We start from the raw sequence: 23,763 nt of genomic DNA on the forward strand, positions 1-23,763 counted from the left end.
TTGGCGTCATTACCACTTAACCTACTGATGCTTAAATTCCTATGTTAAACATGTAAGGGAGAGAAAGTTTGTAAATGACCATTCAGCATCCTTCATTTTTCCCTCCCGAGGAAGCTGCCCTGATGGTCTGCCCACAATCTATGAACTGATGTGCAGTCTGTGAGAATTTCGCAGCAATAGTAACTTCAGAATTTGCGCTCCATAAGACAGGGTTGTTACTTTGACTAGAAAAAGTTTTGAGCTCGGACCGGAATGAATCTGTGTGAACAGGCTTTAAACAGAAGCATTTCACAGTGCCTCATCTTCTGCACAGAGTGGTCTGCAGTGATTATAGGGCCTTGTGGCTGATACTCCTTACAAACAACAGTCGTGTTCACGTGCTGATGCTTTGAGCCTTGATTCAGTCATGTTGCAATGCACATGCCTAATTGTAAGCACCTGTTGGCCACATTAAACTAAACATATATTAAACAGGGCTTGAGATGTGCTGAGAGTAGATGGAGGAAGATCAAGTGGGCGAACTGTGTTTGCTGTGTTAGACTATGCCCTATGCACTTATGCTCTGACATTTTCTTTTCCACTCCCTTCCACTTCACGTTCTTATGTCCTATCAAGCTGCTTTGCCACAGGAGATCTCTGGCTGCTGATCGGAGCTCCTGCAGTGTGTGTGCTCTGCAGTGACTGACCCACAGAGCAGGGAGCACAGCCTGCCAGCCGGCCCTGGTGAGGCTCAGGAGGGCTCTGCGTTGAGCACAGTGGTAGGACTCATCTCTGAGCTGCAGGTAGCAGTGCCTGAGCAGATGTAATTTTACATTGTAGGCACATCAACGTGTGACATATTTTGTAACAGAAGTTTCAGTTCTGGAAGAAATGTTTACTTCCACATAAACAGAACATACAGTTCTTATGTTCATTTTCTGTTTTCATTTTACTGTAGCCTGACTACTGCGCTTGTGCATCAAGCCCATCATATGGCAAACAATTCTGAAATGTTTTTAGCCTCACTGAGATGGGCAACGGCATCAGGCAATCAGCTCTCCATCCACCATGACACAAGTGAGCTGCTGCAGCTATCAGAGTCTGCCCACCTTCCCATCCGCTTGGGCAGCTACTTCTGAGGGCTTCAGGTGGAATTTTTTTCACCTTCAGCAGTTATCTAAAGGTCAGGGAGGAGCTCTGAGCTAGTTATCTCTTGGGAGTCTGTGCAGAAAGATAGAGGCACCTGAAAAGAATGATTTACTCTGCTGGTCAGTTGTAAGATGGGATGTATTTTTGCTGTTAGTATCTCCCCTCCCATCAGCCACAAGAGAAGGCCAGGGATCCAGTTTAAAGGAGACATCAAGCTTTTAGGAGAATAAATAAATGAGATGAGGGCTAATCTTTCTCCATTTTTTCACTATTTTTCTCCTAACCATTACTAAGTGGCACTTGCTTATCACTTTGGTTCAAGCCTTGCAGTTCCAGGTGCATGGCGACCGTAGCAAATACAGTGCCTATTTCCTATGTGCATACTAACACTGCTTTTTTGCTGCATGTCCCTCCACATGCTAATTAATACTGTGCAGCACTTCTTTTGGCAGGAAGAAGCTTTGTTTGTGGATCATTCTTTCTCTACTGTTTCTTTCTAAACAGCATTATTAAGCTCACTTTTGAATTGCCAGAGAGAGGGAGAAAATTGCAAAGGACTGCAAAACAGGGAAAGAAAAGCAGGAAGGCTTTAGACACCAGCAGTGACCTGCAAATCTGCTGCAATTTAAATTGGAAATGAAGTTGTAAGGGTGGATGAGAAAGGTGTAATGCTGGGGAACAAGATGGAATTTAACTCATAACTTTGGCTCCTGGCCTGAACTTTCATGTGTACATAGTGCAGCTCGAAGACACCTGTGCTGAGGACTTGAAACTTGGCTGATTGTTGCATCCACATGGTATAAAATGGCATATGAGGGCTTTGATCTAATGCAGTGACCTAATCTTGCAGGAAGGACAACTCTGGCTCTGGGTTAGCTTAGCGATTTTTGTGGGTGAGCACGCAGAGAGATCAGAGAGTTCAAAAGTGAGGATAGCGGCTCTGTGGACAGAGCCAATGCAGGCAGACGCTTGGCAAACACACCTGATTCCTGCCTCTCTTATCTCTGACAAGCTGCCACAGCTTTACAAACACCTTTCAAAGGAAGTGTGTTGCAGTCAGGCTGAAGCAGCAGTATGCCCTTTCCCTGGTTTTGGCTCCCAGGGGTGCAGGAGGGCTTATGCATGCTCACACAAAAGGCACTGGGTGCTCCCACTGGGGAACGTGCATCAAAAGGCAGCTGAAGGCAGGTGCTGTCCCTGCTGTCTGTAGCCTACAGGCTGACAACGAACAAGGAAATGCAGATGCATCGATGAGAAGGGACTCCAGAGCTGGAGTTCTTTCAGATAGCAGCTACAGAGAGGTTTAAAGTCTGAGCTGCTGCAAATCGGCTGTTGTGGGGCTGTTGCGTGTGATCAAAATGGGTCATCCCTGCCAAGGAAGGCAAACGCAGTTGTGTAAAACAGCATCTAAGCTTTTCCTTGCTTAAATGGAAACAATTGTTTCTCCTCACTTTGCAGGCTCCTTTGCAAATGTGCCACTGACACAGTTCATGGATCAAGTATGCCAGCACCGCTGATATTAAAGAAATAACTGGAAGGAAATGTAGGAATGGATTTTTTTTCCCACAGTAAAATGTCAACCTCCCCTACAAAGAAATATGCAATAACGTTACCATCTGTGTCACTTTATTCAGGCCAGATCCACATTACAGCTAGAACTGCATTCCCATGCCGAAACACTGCATCATTATTAGCAATTGCCAGCATAGCTCCATTATTAGCAATGGGATGTCTACAGCCAGTTTGCATTGGCTGTGCTGCTTTTATTTATTTTGGAGGAACAATGAACGTATAATGTCTCTTATGGACTCTGACATGGTGTGTACAAAGGCAGAAGTCTGTTGCAATCTAGGGGGCGGACTGGGAGGAGGTGACTCAGGGAACTGCCCAGCCACTGACAGTTACTTTCATCAGTATTTCCTTTGGCAAAGCCTGCTCAGAAAATGCAAGAGGAAAACAGGGAGAAAGGCAAGGAGAGTGAAAGAGAGACCAAAGATGAAGAGTTTTTCTTACTGTAGTCAGTTTAGAGGATTTCTTTTTTTGACAGATAACGCTAATTATTTGAGTGAAGGGCATTTTTTTTTCTTTAGATTACTGTCTCTTATGCCTTAAAACCCTGTAGAATTGGGCTGGAATAGCCTTTAATACCTGCTTTAAAAAAAACCCAAGAACCAGCAGATAGCAAATGATCAATTTAACACCTGGAAAAAGTAGATATATTGCAAGAAGATATTAATGTCTTTTCAAAAACAGATGATTCAAGAAAATATTTTTACACTGCCTCTTGATTCACATAGTGAACCAGTCTTCTGGTTACTGGGTCAGGATGCCTAATGGCTGCATCAAACATGGGACAATGCACGAGTGAAGTCCTCAGCTCAAGGACAATGGTATGAGGGCTGCTCGAATGTCTGAGTGCACAGTTGTGACTGCTTCTCTTCAGAATTTGCCAAGAATGTGCATTAAAAGAGGCTGCAGGGTAAAAACTACAGCTGCCTGACAGACAGGCAGCAGCCTCATTTTACACAACTCTTTTCTGTACTCCACTGAAATAAAAACAACAGGCTGATTCATAACATCCAAATTATCCATGCAAGAAAAGTGGATTTTCCCCCGCTATAATGAGAGTGTAGGAGCCTCTGTCCTCGACGCCATGCTGTGAGCTGCCCCCTCACTGCAGCCACTCCAGATCATACGCACTAAAATAGGTTTAACAGCTCACTTGTTAAGAGCTTTTTCATTGTGTGTGCTTGAGCCAGTCCTTAGCAGAAAGCCTAGTTCTGATCCTTCTTTTCAGACCTCAGCCTTGGATCTGGACTCTCTGACGGGGTTGCCAATATCAGTTGCATTCCCAACCCCATGCTCTTGCCATGGACATGGGGAGATGCATGGGAGCAGCTCCCCCAGACAAAGGGAAAATTGTTGGGCATTTGCAGCCTGAGAGAAATATGGGAAAATTCTCCATCTGGACCAAAGGTGTATGTTACAGTCCTGAGTTCTGTCTGTCCCACGGTTTGGTGCTGAGACAGCTTCTCCTTGAGGTACAAGGTATTTTCTGGGCTTAGCTGAGATGATGGACCAGGCTTGCGCCCTTGCCTCTCAGCTCTCCGCCTACGGTGGTCAACCCTACCTGATATTACCATGTATTTAAAATGGTATAACACTAGGGATTTTTTTTTACATTAAAAATATGAAATCTAAGGTTTTAAAATGAACAAGGGGAGCTTGCAAGAAACCAGTATTGATATGAGCAGAAAGGCTGGGATAGAACATGAAATAAAGATTCTTAATCATCCTAATTGAGAATGAGAATGTTTTCTTTCTTTCTTCTTCTTCTTTTTTTTTTTTTTTTTTTTTTTAATGGAAGCATTTTGTTTCACATGGATTACTTCATTTTAGCCTTTTTTCATATAAAATACAACTCCTTTGAGTTGATGGTTTCCTGAGGTCCCTCCCAACCTAAATAATCCTATGATGGAATGAAACAAATTAATTACAACCCATTTAAGTTGTATTTTCATATAAGAATCAAAGAAAATAATCAAATTAAAAAAAAGTTTCAACATATTCTCATTAGAAATTTAATGAAATTCATGCCCCAAATGGAATCTAATGCTGCCACTCTGCTTTCTGAGAATTGGAAGGTTTGAATTTAAGCCATTCCACAGCAATTGGCCTCCTAGCCAATGGGCTCTGTCTGTTTGTATATGACTTGTTTACAGGAAAACTTCCTAATATGATTTAAACTACTCTTTCCCATGAAAAAAAATATGTTGGTAAAAAGCCTTCAACTAATAGTAAACTGTGCTGCATTTTTCAGTGCAGTTCTCACACAAGCAGAACCCAGTGGCCATCTAAGAAACAGTTTTACTATTGCTGAGACTGAACTCATCTGGGAAGTTCTTCTCTGCTCTTTTAGCACGAGTTACATGCAATCATCGCTTACTAAAAAGCAATTTTCCCTCCAGATTTCTTAGTGGCGATAGAGCACAAAAGGTCTTCATTGGGATACAATAAAAGAGCATGTGCATGGGTACATGTGCAGATGTGTGAGATTTCTCCAGCACAGAAATGTACAGTTGAGGTTATAGCGCTGAGGGTTCCATTATAATCCCATTTTCACATGCTCGGAGCTTTCCGAGCTGTATTATTTTGTCACAGAGGCTTACATGTGGCCCCTAGCTCAAAGGTGATATTTTTTTGAGGTTTTGCAAAACCTATTAATCCACTTTCAAGATCCAGAGGGTAAAGAAACGCTTTTCCTGCCTCCTAGATTCTTGTAGCCCTCTTATGGCATTGATTTTTACACAGAACTCTCCGCAGAGTTTAATAGCAATCAGCAGCCTGATGTGCCTTAATGACTTCCTCTGAGCATTCAAAAAATGGCTAAACTTCACAAGCTGAAACCTTTCGAGGGGCTAGTGCTCACTGAGTAATAGCTCCCAGGTCAGCTCGGGATTATTATTTTAAAGTAATAACAGAATAAAGACATTAAGATTTCCCTGACTTCATAAAAATGTTTTGAAAACTAGTTTTGTCCTCAGAACAGCCTGAGTTCAGAGCTACACGGCTGCTTCTCAGCGGCTGCACACCAGAGCAGCCCCACTACTGTAATGCAACTATGGCAGGGAAGGATCCGGCCTCTGTGGGAAATACACAACTGTCAGTCATGGCTTTATTGTCTTCACTAGAGATATACAGACATAAAAACAGGACCCTTAATGTCAGTGCCAGCTATTCAGTACAGTTTGCCAGGAAAGAGCAGAGGGAGAGCATGAGCACCCTGCAGCAGCCAGTGTGAGCTCTGCAAAAATATGCCAGCAGCTTGCAGATCAGAGTCTTCCTAAATCAAAGTCACACCCTTGATGTTTACTGACCTTTAATCACTGTTTTGTTTTTTTTTCTTCTCATGGATGTAAGTTGGTTTTGGAGCCCAACAAAAATTTAGCTTCCTTAATGACAGGATGCCCAATGCTTCCTTCCAGTACTTGAAGGGACCATATAAACAGGAGGGAGAACGACTGTTTACATGGGTGGATAGTAATAGGACGCGGGGGAATGGTTTTAAATTAAGACAGGGGAGATTTAGGTTAGATATTAGGAGGAAGTTTTTCACACAGAGGGTGGTGAAGCACTGGAACAGTTTCCCAAGGAGGTTGTGGATGCCCCATCCCTGGAGGCATTCAAAGCTGGGCTGGATGTGGCTCTGGGCAGCCTGGTCTGCTGGTTGGCAACCCTGCACATAACAGGGGGGTTGAAACTAGATGATCGTTGTGGTCCTTTTCAATCCAGGCCATTCCATGATTCTATGATTCTATGCTGTTGTATGTATATACAGAGATGAGGCTGGTGAACTAAGGGGATTTTCCTTTACCTCGGGTGAATTTTGCTTTTCTTAAGTTTTGACCATGCAGTGAGTGGTGAAGAAATATAACAAAATAGTGAAAGTAATAGAGATTAATGCTTTAATTTCCTCCTGATTGTACTTTTTACAACAAATCTATCACTTGAGTGGAAGTCCAGGGCTGTGGAAAGATGCACCAGCAGGAAGCTGGGACTGTAAGGAGAATCCAGCACTGCCAGTTCTCATGATTTTTATCACTGGTCTCGTGAAACTTGATGGCAGGTTTTAAAGCATCAGCTGCTGATATCAGGGAATGCCAAATTTCTCATTTAAGATGAAGGAATTTTATGGCTATTATTATCACAGATAAAATGCCCAACAATGTAATAAAAGGAAAAAGAAATCCTCAGTACTTTTTGTGATACTTTTATGAAGTTTCACATTTTTCTGAGGACTAACGATATCCAAAACTTGGAGTGGATGCTCTTAAGAAAGAGAATGACTGTTTTAGCTGGTAGAATAAATCACCCACAGAGAGAATACAGGGAAGGAACATGAATCAGGTAGAACAAGTAAATCACAGAACAGCCTGAAATGTTCTGAAAGTAAATTATGAAGCCAAGTAGGTGACTTAGCACAATACTCCATGCATTGGAACAGGGAATGGCTTCAAACAAAAAGAGGGGAGATTTATGTTAGACATTAGGAAGAAATTTTTTACTCAGAGGGCAGTGAGGCCCTGGCACCGCTGCCCAGAGAAGCTGTGGGTGCCCTATCTCTGGAGGTGCTCAAAGCCGGGTTGGATGGGGCCCTGGGCAGCCTGAGATGCTGGGTAGGAACCCTGCCTGTGGGATAGGGCTTGGAACTAGATGATCTTTGAGGTCCCTTCCAACCCAAACCATTCTATGATTAAGTGTACTCTAACAAGAGAAAATTGGGTATTTTTCCTGTTTAATCATTTTTCTTGTATTATGAATGCATTTGTTTTGCCACTGACTTAAAAGAAGCCATAATTTGACCCTACATGCAAAGATGGGGAAGTCCTTCCTGCTGCAGACAGAGCAGGCCCCAAATCTTTGTGTCATCTGCTTCCACCCAATAACAGCTTTATAGAAGTAAGTTAAGAATGAATAACCTAAAAGCTGCCCAAGGCGGCTCTAAAGTGCTGCCTTCCCTCGCTGCACATGAGGAGACAACCATTAGTGCTGCTGCTGCGTGGTTCACAGCTCCTCAGGGGCTGCTGTGCTAGCAGAATGGCCTGGTTTTGTGCTGCAATATGCACACATTGGAAATTGCTCACATTTGGATGCTATCGTGCTCAGTTTTGAGTTAGTGCTGTGTCTGTTATAGATTCTTCTCATCACGGATAATATGTCTCTTGTGAGCATGAGTACTATTCTTCATTTTTGTTTGGATAACACTTATCTCTGAAAGTCAATAGATTGCAGTTATACACAGCAGTATATTGTTTAAAAAAATTAACGTCTAGAAGATTAAGAAACACAAAACAATAGCAAATAATTATTAAACTGCATTACATTTCCACCCAGAAACCTCTATGGACTTTACAAACATTAGTAAATGCATCCTCAACGTACTTCAAAACATGAAGATATTATCCCCTGTAAGGCAACTGAGGCACAGAGATGATGGCTGACTTGCCCAAGATCAGTAAGGATGAGAGAGTTAGCACATCCACAATGCCCTAGCACCTAGTTTTGTGTACTTCTTTAGGGCTGGTGGAAAGAGATTTGAATACATGGTGGGAGGACCTTGGTCTTTATTATACCTAATTTTGAGAACCTCCTACCCATTCTGCACAAGCACTGAAGCAGAACTTTAACTGCCTTTACTCTGAATTACTGCAGTTGGAGCTGCAGTGTTGGTCTTCCAAAAATTCCTAGAGTACTGCTGAACTGCAGAGTCAGCTCCTCACTCAGCTGGCATGCAACACAAGCTTCAGTAACGTACTTTGGACCAATGACAAACAGCTCCCTTTCTTCAGGTATTTACACTGAAGTAATCTGACATTTATTTCAGATGACAAAGAGATGAAGCTGAGATCTGCCAAGGAAGAATATCTTTTCCTTTCTATGCTGAGCATATGGGGACAAGTGAAAATTACCTGGTGATTGTCAACTGAGCTGTGGCTACACCTATGAACGTGTTGTTAGTTTGCACTGCTGGGGGTGGGGGGTAGGAATAACTAAAAAAGGGGATAAGCTACATTGCACTTCATATGGAATAGCATAGGGTGAGAGTGTGCATATGGGCGATTTCCCCGGAGTGAGCAAGGTGCCTGAAGGTCACCACGCAGTAATTTATCTAGCTGCCTAGTGAGGCGAGTTAAAAAAAATAGTCTTCCTGGAAGGAATAAGTTACTGTAAGCAGAGGAACTGCTTAGTGCAGACACTTTGCCTGAGCCAGTGTTCAAAGAATCAAGGCCAGGAGGAAATGGATTCACCACTAAGTCACTCACTGTGTACACATATATTTATATGCATGTGGCGGTCTGAAGCTTGCAAACAGCAGGGGAATCTTACCAATTTCTGCTCACAAAATTAGCTATTACAGTGTCCAAAAAATCTCTACCACTACTTGCGACGACTTATTTACCACAGACTATATGCTGTTTTTACAGCCACTTTAGCTACATCATGTTAGAAACCATTATAGATAAAGACACAGTCCATGCTACACACTGCTGAAAAAAGCAAGGTTTATTTCTGCACAAGTACTGACATAAGGCATCTTGATACTGGAATAAACCTATCCCCTCATGTGTGCTGAATTGTTTTAACTGTACACAAACAACTCCTTAACTGAAATAATAAAAGTACAAAAACCAGAGTGTGAAGACTGGGCTTAGAAGACAAAGATTCAAGTCTTAAGTAACACACAAGTATGGTTAATTTAAAAAAAAGTGTAAAAATATACAAAATAAAAATGTGATAGGCAGTGGGATAGCCTGATTGCCTGGGAAACGTGAGACTGGCTCGTGGTAGTAAATGTAAGTTTAGTTTGGGGAAGAGCTATTTATGTGGGAAAGGCTGGAGAGCACTGGCTTCTTGAATAATGGCATGCTATGATGGGAAAAATGAGAAGCAATTTGGGCACTATTAGCAACACTGTTCAAGAGTAATAAGGAACTTGAAAATGATGTCAGAGAGATAAGATAAAGAAGACTATTATACTGTCTGAAGGCCATCATCTAGTGTAGCTGTAGAGGGTGAATAAAAATGGAAACCAGTTAGAACATAATATGATATGCTTATGGTATTTTGTATTTGTGCTGTTAGCAGGTGCAAGGCTATTGGCATCAGTGGAGCTGTCTTCACTTGCTGCTCAACTCACTGCAGTCCTGTATCTGTTTTATATGCCTACACTACACTGTGCATGTGCTATTTGAAACAGAAAACTTCAGAAATATATTAGAACAGTGCTAGACTATGCAGAATGGTTAAAATGTGTACGTGCTTTAAGTGCCTGCCATCTGAAACACAAGGGGATGAACCTGAACTGTCTGCTATAAATGCATGTAAGGAAGTTTTGGATTTGAGCCCAGATATGAATATACAAATAGATAAAGTTTATAGAATTGTGACATGAAGTCTCAGGGGCTTTGTGGGAATGTCGAAAAAACACTTCACAACCAGAACATATGCCTTCCATGCTAAGATATCGGATGCCTTTGTCTCCAAAACAGGTCATGGAGATGGCTGTGAAAAAGGAGGAAAAAAAAAAGCTTTTACTTAAGAGCTACCTTTGCATTGTTTTCCAGACTTACCTAAAGCTACTCAAATGGAGCGGCAACCTAGGAATTCGTTTAAGAAGTGTTTTAGCATGAGGGATATAAGTCTTCCATTTTGCATCTAGCAAAGTGGAGTGATCACTATGGAAATAGGCAGCGTAGTCTACATTTCTGCATGGTGATCAAGCTAAAGCTCTTCCAAATTGCTGATCTGCTTCCCTTGTTACAGATGAATACATCAGAGGAAAGTCGGCAGAAGTTGCCTGGCTTAATGACAGACTGGCACAAGATTCTGCAACGAGACAAACTTTGATTCTTACCCATGCCCTTAGCAATTTGTCCTAAAACTGTGCTATTATGAGCTAAGATTTCAGAGAACAAATGATAAGTTGTATATGGTGTGGTGATACGAATTGAGGTGACATTGGGGACTGAATTTGAATTTTCTACTGTATAGTAACTTACTCTTCAAGCATTTGAAATCCACTGTTGCAAGAAGTAACTACTAATTTGTTTACTGCCATAAACGTATGTCCTAGCTTTCAAGCACTGTTAGCCCTGCACAAGTGAGTCTGTTCTTTTAATTGACTTCAGTGGGACTGTTTATGTGAATAAGATGAGGAAAAATGTGGCTGTAAGGGAGCGTTTCTCAGAGCTTGAGGCTGAATAATCATACGGCTGTGAACAGACCTCTCAATTTTCCCTAGGTTCCCAGCTACCAACTGCCAAAGGAGCATATTAAAAATTAAAAAAAAAAAAAAAAAAAGAAGAAAGGAGAAAAATTGGTATCTTCTTTTCCAGCATAAACATGGTAGGAACAGCCCCAGTGCAGGCCTGAGCTGTGTGGGCAGTGTGTTGGTACCCTGGGGTGCTCCAACCCCTGGTCCACCCCCCAGCCCTGATGGGCTGTATCTGCACGTGGGGGCACAAGCAGACCACAGTGCAAATGTGCAGCAGAGAGAGCTGGTGGAGCACAAAGAAAGGATAACTCCAGGCTCCCACTCAGTGTGAGGCATCTGTATTTTGAGGAGGCATGGGGCTACTGCAGCTCCACATCAGTATGAAAAGCAGCAGACTAGTGCCCCAGTTTCTCCTGCACAACAGCTGGTTAGCGTGCTTCCGGGATGCGTGTAGTTTCTTCCAGAAGAAATCATCATGTCAAATGGGCGTCCTTCCATATACACATTTACTTTCATAATAGTCCTTTTGAGCCATCTTCATTTTACAGCGTTACATAAAATATTTGTAATGTTATTAACATACAAAATAGGTATAAATAAGGACAATCTTTTTCACTTTAAATGAATTATGATCAACCTCACACAGTTCACAGCCAGCTTTGTAGCTCACAGGGTTTCACTTTACCTATGTGTGAGACACAATCAGAAATTTGATTTTTTGAAGTTGCTATTTTATAAACCTTTGATATTGCCAACAAAAATCAATTTCCTCCATGGCAGTATAGGACTTGGGAAGGGGGGTTATTCTCACATTTTTGTGAATTCTTACAGAAAATGACCTATGCTCCCAGAAAGTTAGCAGGTGACTTATTAAACGTTTCTCAAATCTCCTTCAGGAAGTTCATTAAAACTCTATTTGGAAATGACCAGGTGCTCGCTTCCCGCAGCACAACAGGGAAATCTGTCACCCTATTTAAAAAATTGTTTGGTTACTAGGAAAAAAGAAATAATCATTATACCAAGCTGTGTGGTTTTGTGATGGAAAACTGTGGCTCGGTGAGAAAAGTGCCAAGGTCAATGCAATGAAAGACCCACAGTGAACTCAGACCTGATTTCAGAAGTCAGTGGTGGATGGGGGCCAGGGAAACAAAGTCGTTTCTGTGGTTTGCCTGAAAACACTTTCAAGGTTCTAGATAAAAATAACTCTCTACTTAAAGAAAGTTTTTAGTTTGAGAGAAATTATCATTAGAAAATATTTTATATATGTTATGAGGATCGCTAATACTGACAAAATTACCTTGTTTGACACTGGATCCTGACCTAAATATTACGGCCAAGTCAACTAACAGGAAAATAGTAGGGCTAAGTGTTTTTCATTCTTTGTACTGCCAAACCACTGCCTCTTGCAATCAGGATTGATTACAAACACCCAATTAAGAGGCATTTGGAACATGATCTGAACACTAATCCTGTCTCTTTTTCTCTTTATACCTAATTATCAGCCTTAAGATGGGTATTAGTGCTTTAATTAGCAGATTTACTTTAGGAAATCCTATATAAGCTAACAAATCTATATGATATGCATGTATATATGCACAGTCTTAAAGATGTGCATGTAACATGTATGTTTGTGATCAAGTTGTTCATCTGATTTATGTCTAGACATACACATGTGAGTATATGTATCCTGTTTTCAGACATAACTTCATCCTCTGGACAAAAGAAAATAATTAAATTTGCTTTTATATCAGCTGTCTCTATATCATAATTATCAAATTATGATCCAGTGTTATAGCTTGCAATAAGCTACAATTAAGAAACTAATTTTCAGCAACATGTAGATTTTTATTTTAATTACATTAACATGGGGGGGGGAGGGGGTGAAGAGGAAAGCAAGATGGGGTTGACTGAAAGCATCCTGAATGGTTCATAGGGCCAATGTCTGCAACTCTGGGTTTCATTTTAAAAAGGACTCAGCCCTCTGTTCTAAATTTGCCTCTCCGTCCATAGAAATCTGAAGGATGAGGCTCACGGGAATCTACATTTGACCCTTAAGATTTTTTCCTGTCTGAAGGGCATCTGGTTGTAGCACGTCAAGACATAATTTTCCCCACAGTTCACTTAACCGTCTACATTAATATAAACATCTGCATATGATTGTTACTATAATTGTAAAATGCTATGTATGGAGACCGAAATCAAGGCTCTACTGCGCTAGGGATGTACCCCAGGTGTCCAGGTATGACCAGGTAATTTGGTCATGATTTTCCTAATGTCTTTTCCTGCCACTACTCTGAAAGAAAGAATTGTTAACCATGTTAGCAGTTGATATTTTCACATGAGTTAATTGCTTGGAAAAACTACAAAAGAATCTGTTATGGCACAGTGTAATCGCAAAAACAATTTAATTTCCAACTTCTTTAAACTCTTATTTAATCTCTAAAACACAATAATAGAGCTATCTTTGGATGCTTGCATCTAATAAATGTCTGGAAATACATGCTGAATCCTGTAGCAAGGAGAAAGAACTATGATTCAGAAACTTTACGTAAAGGAAAAATATTATCTGTATGCAACATACACCATCTGTACTGAAACAAGAGTTAGTGGCTTTCTTGATTCTGAGTAGGCCCTGGGCTGACTCCCTTACTTGGCACTGCTGGCCTTCCAGATAGTATCAAATAATGGTCACCAACAGCACGCTGCCTGAGAAAGCCTGTGCTTTTATTTAAAGTAGAGAAATGCTCTAAGAGTGCATCCAGAAACAGACGTTGAAAGTCCACTGCAACAACTCTCATCTTAAATTACCTCAAAAGGCTTTTTTCTTGTTTTGGTGGCCAGAATGATGATCACTTCCATTCCTTTTATAATTTCAAATAATGTCTCAATAATCCCAAACAGTTTGATGCTCCTGTTGAAGGAGAGGTTTCTGAGAGAGACCAAGGGTGGAAAAACTGACTCTTTGGCCCTGGTACAGCTTCCCTGCAGGACAGTGCTGAGATTCACATTCTTCTCGAGATCACAGCGAACCTGGCCTCTGCAGTGAGGCCATCAGGTATATGCCAGCCTCCTCCTGTGGGGTGCTCATGGTGTAAGGGCTGGGCACTTTGGTTCACTCAAAAGACACACAAGATGCGGGTATCACTTCAGCCACCTTCAGCAGGCAGCAAGTGGGCATTCATGTCTGCCTTAGGTACCTGGTCCTGAGGCACATGGCTAGAAGAAATGGCACTGGTGCCTAGACAGGCAGAGCAGGCTGCAAAACCATGTTTCTGGTTAAAAGCTCAGAGGCATTGGCTCATTCAGGCTCCTCTACTGAGTTCAGCCATGGCGAAATGGGTGATGAGGCCCTGGCACTGCTGCCCAGAGAAGCTGTATGTGCCCCATCCCTGGAGGCGTTCAAGGCTGGGTTGGATGGGGCCTTAGGCAACCTGAGCTGTTGGGGGCAGCCCTACAAATGGACAGAGTTGGAACTGACATTCTTTAAGGTCCCTTTCAACTCAAACCACTCTGTGATTCTATGATTCTAAGAAATATGGTTCCTGTCTTTCACAGGCCCGAATTAATCTGCTCTTTTACTATCTCTGCTGCTTAGCTGCCATAATCAGCTGCAGTCACCTTACTGCCTACTGAGTTCAAAAGCAACTGAAGGAGATGAAATTAGGAAGCTCTGATTGACGTTTGCCATCAAAATGACTGATACAGTTATAAAACAGTCATACAGGGCCTGTGCTCCACCATTCCACATAGCTATAAAAAAAAGAAGATACAGCTTTGCAAAAGCGGAGGGCAAAATTCCCCTTGCTTTCAATGATAACAAGACAGTATGGAGTCCAGATCTTGCATTACTCCTGAAATGCCCTTTGCACAGATTTGGGAGCAATTCAGGGTTGGTAAACCTGGAGCCAGGTCTCAGCCACACCTCTGGGCAGTCAGAATGCAGCTGTAATGTGTGCAGCCTTAGCAGTTCAAAGGACCGTTCCAACACATGCGGTTTAACTGGGTCTCCCAGGACATCACTGCATAGCCAAAGCAGCTCAGTGCCACCTGGGGCTCAAACTGCCTTTGCACAAGAGAAACATAAACCACAAAGCCTGCCGAAGGCAGCCTGTCACTGTGCGGAGAAATAGGAACCAGGATTTAAACAAAAGTAAATGAAAGCTTAAACTTTGCAGAAACTAAAGCAAGGCTGAGCCATGGTTTGCCTTGCTCCTGTTTATTTTACCAGCCTCAGTTTGTTATGCCTACAGATTTACAGCATAAATCCATTGACATTATTTAGAAATACAATGGATGGATGAATTTCCAACATCATTAAGGGCTATAGAAGTTTGTAGGGCTACAGTTGCACTCAGTCTGGCCGGCCTTTTCTGCTTGCAGACTCAAGGGTCTGCAGGAGCTGCTTTCTTCTACATAAACAAACACAGGTGGGTATTTTTTTCTCTGTATGATATAACTAACTGCACTTTCTACTCAGCCCTAATCTCATCAGCGTACCTAATCCCTGGTAAACGCAGTATAAAGAAAAATTATCTGTGACATCTTTCCATCTAAGACATGAATGTTTCCAAAATGGCAATTCTTCTGTTCAGACCAATTTGACAGCACTATGTACACCTTTTATAATTGTCAAGCAAGGATGATATTTACTCTATGCATCTATAAATGATGGCCAATAAAACAACTGTACTGCATGGAATATCCATGAAGACCTTGTAAAGTAATACAGTCAAGTCTGGCAACAAAGTCAATAATTTGTCAGTAAGAAAAACACTTTTGGGCTTTCTCTACCCCATTCTCCACCTTTCTTAAGCCCTTTTCTTCTGAAGCTTCACATTCATTTTCTTAATGTTTTTAACCTAGTGTCTGTGAAATTTTTATTGCTCCCCAGATAATGACATCTGATCTGAATGTAACCACACACCTCTTTGCTCAGCAACATTTGTCACAAACCATTATAAATTATCATGCTGATAGTGTGCATTGCTGGGAAACCGGAAAAGTTCCATAAATTCAAAATACTGTATCAGTGACATTCTTGTTTATTATCTAGGTATAAAGTTTTACTGGATTCAAGATGGCTACATTTACACAGTAGGCTCCTTCAGTGACACGAGATGTATACAGCTTGCTCCAAGTGCTGAAACGCATTTACCACATGCAACAAACATTGGAGCATTTTAATACTCAGACATATGTTTTGTCTCTTCTATTCATTTTAACCATCTTCCTGACTCCAAAAAATGCATGGATGTTATCCACGCTTGCTTGAGAAAAGGCAAAACAGCAAACAAGCTAGCGTTGTCTTAAAGTAAACACTAATTGCTGTTTCTTTGCCTCCCGAAGAGGAGGCATAACACTCATTAAAGTTAAAAGTTAAAAAGAGACTGTGTATTTTTTCATTATGTGCTAATACTCTTGATAACAATCTGTGGTTGACATGATTGTATGCTTCCCGTTGAGACCCAGTGTTTCCATTATGCTGGTTCAGTAATTCTGGCGAGAAAGTTTTTTGTCAGATGAACCTAGCTTGTGTGAACATATTTCTAATTATTTGCGTATCTTTATTCTTCAGAACTGTGAAAGTTCTGAAGTTTTCTGGACTGCCTCCAGAAAAACAGGATTTTTCACCGTGTTTGCTTAAAACAACTCAAATGATCATCAGAAAATCACACGCACATGAATTTTACTAGCAGTCATTTGAGAAACACTTATCCATAAAGCACAGCATAATCGTAGGTAAATCAAGAGTATATTTTCAAAATGAATCCCAAACCCTCATGTTCAAAGAGACTCACTGAGAACAGCTTCAGTACAGCTGATACTGAGATTTGCTGCTTTTGATTCTCCTCAGAGAATTGACCTTTCACCAGTTTTACATTTCAGTACGCCCAGTCTCCTACACGTGGTGATATTCACAAGTCAGGTAAGGCCTCTTGGTTTTCCTACTGACACTACAGACCACAAGAGTAACCTTTCCAAAGTCACACTGTTCCCCTTCCCGGGCGCAGGGGTTTTTGTTATTGAAGTTATCTCCAATTCTAACTGAGGTGTAAGATGCAAGGAAGAGCATTATGAAGAAGATTTTGGGAGCTAGGCCAGAAAGCTAATCTTCTCCTCCAGTCCACTTTAATTGTATGGGGCATTTTTGTTCCCAGACATGAATTCCCCTATCTCTCATTTTCTATCTGCTTTTCATATTTAAGTGCTTATTAATTTCCAGTGCTAAACCTTTCAATAAGCCAGTGCGTAACCTAAATTGCGCATTTCGAGATGGCACACTGAGTTGCTAATAAACTAAGGATATTAGGAAATCAAAATGTACTTAGTTGCAAAACCAAAAAAAAAATCTCATGATATGTTTCACTGCATTAATCATCACTTGCACCCGGTATTCGGTAAAAGGAATGTGGCTTTTCTAAGCAGACAGTGAAATGTGAAACCACAGAGCTTGTTGACAAATTTCTGTTGCTGAAATCATTTTCTATTATTCTGGTCCTAAGGTTCTTGGCACAAACACAATCCTTCTCAACTTAAAAAGAGCAATTTTAAATATAAGTGAAGTAGCAGCTGAGTAATTTATCATAGCCTAGAAGATTAGCATTTCAGCATAGACCAAATGACAGTAAAGTCATCACCATCACACACTGCAAAGACAATGCAAACAGCCCTGTTCAGAGACTCCCTCCCACCCACTGCCATCTCATTACTGCGTTGGGCCCCTTTCAGAGGAAGGAATAATGCAAGGGCGAGAGTGGACAATGAATATTGAGAAGGGAGCGATGAAGGGAGGGAGTCAATCTCTTCCCTGGACCCCGTTCAGCTCAGTCTGGCACTATTTAGCACAACACTACGCCACAAAGATTACTTGTTCCTTAAATAATTGTATGCTGTGCACCGCTTTACTGCTGTCAAAGACCACGTTGGTTTTATAGCATTGGAAAAACATGTATTCCAGCACGGAACAAAGAAGGGGTTAACACTGGAATATGCCTGATTTAATTTCTCAATCTCTGTCTAAAAGACAAAGAGATACACACACACACGATCATTTTTAAGCACTAGCACTGTCCCAAAGAAAGAAAGTAAAACCCATGCAAAGAAGACACAAGGAAGTGAATCATGGCCTGAGTACAGCAAATTAAAAATTAAAGAACGGGAAATGAGCGTGTGAGCATATGGTGTGAATATGAGCTGCAGCTCCAACATCACAATAAAAATTCATTTTAACAAAGACTCCGTTTAGTTTTATAGCAGAGGGTTTTCCTGCATTATCACTTGAACTGAAATGCTGATACACAAGAGATTACAGAAACAACAAGTGCCACAATGTATCATTAAAGAACTTCATTTTAAGGGAAATCAATAATGATGTTCTAAGTAATCTATTTATTAAGTAACAGGAACAGAGACACGCGTGGTAAAAATTAAGTGCCTGAGTACAGTCACTCCCTAAGTCCAACAGTCCCACTTCACAGTCCATGACAACCACTCCTGATGATGCTGAGCATCATTTTACTGTACCAGAGCCTGTGGAATATCGAGCACTCTCATGAAATGTCAAACACTGATGGTAACTGAGTTTAATCTCTTCCTGACATGCAGAGAAAATCTTGACTGATAGCATTAATGAACAATGACTCTCTTGCAGTTGTCAGAAGGGGATGGAAACTCCATGATACCCAAGAATTTTTTTAATAGCGAGTTATTAAAATATTTTCTTTGTGAAACAAGTAGGCTGAACTTAGAGGGTATGTTGAAGAGGGGAATGCCTGACTGTGTCTTGCCTTATTCAGGTTAAATGGTTCCCACGCAAAGATTTGGGGAAAAGTGGAGAACACTCCCATTATAGATGGTCAATGGAAACATATGCACAGAATGCCTCAGTTTTCTCCTTCCTCCTCTCAGAGCATTACAACAGAGCAGGAGGAGGAATAAGAGCAGCTCCTGGCTATAAATCAGCAGCAAAGGAAGAAAAGGGGACGTACAGCTATCATATCTGCAGCTCACTGCCCCTTAATGGGTGAGAGTAAATAGCAGACATTCTGCATTAATAAAAGGAGTTTACAATTTATAGGTTGCCCATTTCTGCTACAGGCTACTAGCAGCTGTAGGAATATTGAAAGAAGAGGAAGCATCTTCTAGCATTTTAGAAACTTATTCAAAAAAGCAAACGGGCAAACGAGCACAGAACGCCTCATCTTAATTGCACTCCTGTAACACACACCGTCACCCACCTGCCTCTCCCACGAGGCAGAGGAAATTCAAACCTACGTCAGATCACCTACGGAAAAGTTGCAAAGACACTTTTCCACCTCCCCTCGGGCCACGCATGACGCTCCGCCTGCCGGACTCAGCGGAACGGAGCCCGCAGCCCCGTGGCAGCGGTGAGGACCGGCCTCGGGCACAGCGGCGGGGCGGGGCGGGCGCGGAGCGCTGCGGAGCGTCGCGGAGGATGGGGGCTGCGCGGCGCTGCGCCGGCAGGTGGCGCCATAGCGCTCCTCAGCGCGGCGGCCGCACTTACTTGCAGTCGCGGTCCTCCAGGTCGAAGTGCGGATTGAAGTTGATCATGATCCGCTGGTAGGGCTCCGGGGCCTGGATCAGCCACTCGCACTTCTGGCTGGGGTGGTAGGACTGGGGGTAGCCGGGGGAGGTGAGGTACCCGGGGCTTAGAATTTTGATCGTGTCGCCGCATTTATCTGCAGTGGAAGGAAAACAGGTTGGCTCAGTTTTGGTACTTCAAGGGGATGACAGCCTTCCTCAAGCAAATTTTTCCTGTGTGCTTGCACAAAGGCATCTCTGCTAAGTTTTCTGAAGGGAAAAGGCCTGACTTTCTGCATCCATCCATAAATCCAACATCAGGCACAAGATCCCCCCCTTCCTGAGCTTTAAAAGCTCTCCAAGCAAACAGTGCCCATACGGTGTTCAAATCTCTCCTCCCAGCGTTGTTAACACTGGCTCAGGAGGTGTCACAGACCCAATTATCCCCCAAAGTATAATCTCCTTAACGATGAAGTTTTAAGGAAAGCTGTGGGAGGGCAACTAAAAGGAGGCCGCCTGACCTCTGTCCAAATGAGCCTGGTCAGTGTCACTGGGATGGTCCTGGGGATCCCTGCTCCTTGCTGCAGACCCTCTCCTTGCTTATCAGGCCATAAATCTAGGCAGACCAAAATTATCTCTGCTCCTCAAACCCATGCTGGCAGAGAACAAAGTGGTTTTAGTGAAGCAGAAATCATCCACTATTTATTCCTTCAAGGAAGTTTGTTCATGCTTGGAGGCTGCATCAAAGTAATGGAGCAGAACAACATCCTTCCCCCTTCCCTCTGTTCCTCCCTGCCCTCCTCCTTCCCCCCCCCCCTCCCCAACAACAACAAAGGTTTATTTCTAATAGCAAAATAGTTGCAAAAGTCCCTGGAGTCACCGAGCATGACTGTGAGATGTATTATGTCACACCTTGGTGCTCTGGGCAGCACTGCCAAGGTTGTGCTTTAGGGCTTATGGCAAAAATAAAGGGAAACCAATATAGAGACAAGAGGTCCAGTCTACGTCGTCACTCACTTCACTGTCCAATGCAGATTTCTGTTTTCACTTATTTTTCTACTATGGTTTTCTACGCCTGGATGTTCAGAGAAGGAAAACTTTCCCTAAACAGTGACTGTTTAATTTTGAGCAATAAAATGTAACAGTAAACTACATACAGGAAGACTGCACTGAGAAAAGAGCCTGTATGTCACTACATCCCAATAATGGTACACACAGACTGCACTACTGTATCTTATACACATTCTGCAAAAGCAAAATGGCATTCCTTACCCTCAGCATGAATTTATGAATGTACAGGATTTTATTGTAGAAAAACCAGGTCAAATGGAAATGAATGAGGAAGAGCACATCAAAAATGCATTAAGCTGCACACTTTGTAGAGAATATTTGCCATAAATTAAGAGAGGAGAAGATGATACATACGCAGCTGTGTGGTCAAGAACCAAGAACCAGAGACGCTGCTGGGAATGGCTATCTTATTATTTATTTCCGCCTTGCCGTTGCACAACAGCCTGTTTCCCCCTGACCAGAACAAAAGGCGCTGCGGCTCAGAGCTCAAAGCTGTCACTGGTGATCTCGCTAATCCGCCGCCTGGGCTCCGGAGAACCCTGCCTTTTCCTCCCTCTGTAAGCACCCTTGGAAAGTGATCCCGTCTCATTAAGCCCACTCCAGCCCTGCAAACAACATGGCAGGGTCTGGCATCTGCTTAACGCCTGAAATAAAGCAGCGCTGCTCCCATTCGCTTGACAGAGTCAGTTCGGAGGACGCTGAGGTGGACTCACTACCACCAGCGCTGCTTAATCTGCGACTTCTGGGAAAGTGACAGTGTAATAAGATAATGCGCCCTGCTCGGCTCCGCAGCTCTGCGCAATCTCTCTCACACTTGATTAAGAAGAGTAGTTTCTAATGACTTTGGACCATTAGTTCTAAATAAGGTTAATGAATTAATTTAGCAGACACCAGCGCTGGATGTAGGTGAAGTTGGCATCGGTGGGTGAGAGGGAGGTTATCGGCTCTGTGTCTGGGGCAGGGCCACGAGCCCGCCGCTATAGCAGACGGAGGCTCCTGCCCAGCACCCTGCCCTCCTCCCTTCTTCCAGAAGCCGAGGAGAGCACAGCCCTGAAGCCGCAGGGCCGAGGCACCCCTGGGTGATGTGGGAACAGCACCCCTCACCTGGGCGGGGGACACCCCAAGAGCACCCCGACACCTCCGCTCCTGAGCCGCTGTGCCGGGAGGCGGCTCCCCCCGGTTAAACTCAGCCTCCTCCAAACGCTGCGAAGGAGATGAACTCCCGTCATAAACCACGAGGCTTTAATGCTCTCTCTTCCGCTCGCGGTCCCTTATTAAAACAATATACCAGCGTAGAGCGGAGTGTGCTCTCTTCTTTTAATTACTTTGATTGAAAACCCAGCCAGGCTAAAGTAAATATTTGATAATTAGTTAATAATAATTGCTCGGGATTTGTCGGGAAAGGCAAACTCGCAGGAGCTGCTCGCTGTGTGGGAGCGGAACGTCAGCGCTCCCACAGCCGGAGCGTCTTGAAAAATGCATCAGGCAGTGACAGACACATCCGCGGTGCCCGGGCATTGTTCGGGGAAAGAGGAGCGCGGTGCTTTCAATTTGTTGTGTTTGCAGGGGATGCCTGACAGCAAACCAACTGCATCGGTCATCTGTTACGGGATTTCTCTCCTAGAAGAGTCTTTGAGCCTTCGTGGGGCGGCTCAGCCCACCCCTCTCCCCTCCCCCCCGGGCACTGCGTGAGTTGTACACAAACTGCGCACCTCGGGAAGGGGTGGGCTGAGAGCTGTGACACCCGCGGGTACGCGGACAGCCCGAAACGGGCACGGCACTTTGACACCTTTCGCTTTGAGGAAAGAAAGGGCGAGGAAGAGCCTTCCGCCTTCAGCGTTCATTATCTTTGAGATACTGAAGGCGAGACTTGTTTAACTGCCGAGGGGAGGAAACGCTATTAAGATAATTGGCTGTCCTGATCTTGTGAGAACGAGCAGCCTGTTCGGTACAAGCACCCAAAGAGCACAGAAGGCAATGCCCGGCCCGAAGGTACCGGGGAGGACCGCACCGCTCCCGTCCCCCGGCGGAAAGTTCCCGGGGGGGAAGCGGCTCGGAGCGCCCCGCTGTGCGCCCTCCGCTCCCGCAGCCCCAGAGCCGCCCCCCAAGCTGAGAACAGCCGTCCCCGCGACACTCACCGCTTCGCAGAGCCCTGGCGAGAGTGAAGGTGAGGGCTGCGCAGTGCAGGAGAAGTCCCCAATCCATTTTCCCTTCCGAGAGCGGGGAAAAGACAAAATGTGGAAAAAAAAAAAAAAAAAAAAAAAGCCCTCCACGCACAACTCTTCCTAGGTCTTAAATCCTCCGGCCGGAGTCGGGAGCAGAAGGCACGGTCCGCACGGGCAGTCCCGGGGGCAGAGGGAGGTTGGCCGCTCGCTCTGAGCCTCAGCTCGCCCGCATCCTGGCGTTCAGCTCCGGCTCCCTCTGCCTTTCCCCACACTTGTTCCCGCTTCGGGCGCCGCTGCCCCGGCCATTCTCAGCGAGACTAGAAAGCCAAATGAAAACGAGGAGGAAAAAAAAAGAAAAAGAAAAACAAACAGACAAACAAGACAGACAAAAATCCTGGCGGCTGCTGCTGGCACCTCAGGAGCGCTCTGCCGGGGCGGGCTGCGGGGCGGCTCTGCGGAGGGGAGAGAAGGGAGGAGAGCGGCGGTGAGCGGGGACGGGCGCCGGAGTTTGGCAAAGTGCTTCCCCGAGCCCTTCCCGCTCCGCTCTGTTCCGCGGCGCGGATCCCGCGGGGTCGGCGGCCCTGGGGCGGCGGTGCCCGGCGGGGCTGGGGCTCGGGCAGGGGCGGCGGCGCCCCGCACTCACCTGCCCCGGCGGGGAGCGAGCGAGAGAGCGCGGAGCTGCCGCGGGGAGTGCCGGACGGGAAAGGGAAGCGCCCGGGCGGCTCCTGCTCGCAGCCTGAGGAAGAGGAGCGCAACTCAGCGGCAATAAGAGAGGCCGAGGAGCCGCCGTCTCCCAAGCCCCAGTCCCCTCCCCCTCCCCGCCCTCCTCCTCCTTCTCCTCCTCCTCAGCCCCCCAAGACATCGGCGGCGCGGAAGAGCCAACAAACAAACACGGCCTTGACAGCCGGCCGGGCTGGGGACGGCTCCGTGAGACGCAGAGAGGAAGAGAGGGACGGGGGGACGGAGAGCGGCCCCTGCCCACCCGGGCAGGTAGCGCCGAGCCGGGCGGGGGCACCCACCTGCGCCCCGTGGGCTCCTGCATGGCTCTGCGCCGCCGTGCGCTGCCGCCCCGGCCCCTGCCCA

The 23,763-nt window shown here is 44.4% G+C and overlaps 1 protein-coding gene across 4 annotated transcripts in view; it reads right to left on the reverse strand.

Moving 5' to 3' along the window:
- NRP1 (neuropilin 1) overlaps positions 1 to 23,471 on the reverse strand; it is a 109,315-nt gene extending 85,844 nt beyond the window's left edge. For 2 of the 4 annotated variants that reach the window (XM_031616034.2, XM_031616032.2), the window contains exons 1-3: positions 23,324 to 23,471; positions 22,654 to 23,132; positions 19,428 to 19,602 (exon numbers count right to left, since the gene is read on the reverse strand). In XM_031616034.2, the coding sequence (XP_031471894.1) occupies positions 19,428 to 19,602; positions 22,654 to 22,720 (242 nt within the window). In that variant the 5' untranslated portion in view covers positions 22,721 to 23,132; positions 23,324 to 23,471. The remainder of the gene's footprint in view (positions 1 to 19,427; positions 19,603 to 22,653; positions 23,133 to 23,323) is intronic. The other 2 variants (XM_031616035.2, XM_031616033.2) reach the window with 1 other exon arrangement.
- Between the last annotated feature and the right edge of the window lie 292 nt (positions 23,472 to 23,763).

Source organism: Phasianus colchicus, chromosome 6 (genome assembly GCF_987193195.1).
Source record: "Phasianus colchicus chromosome 6, bPhaCol1.hap1.1, whole genome shotgun sequence".
In the NCBI taxonomy this organism is placed as follows: Eukaryota; Metazoa; Chordata; class Aves; order Galliformes; family Phasianidae; genus Phasianus; species Phasianus colchicus.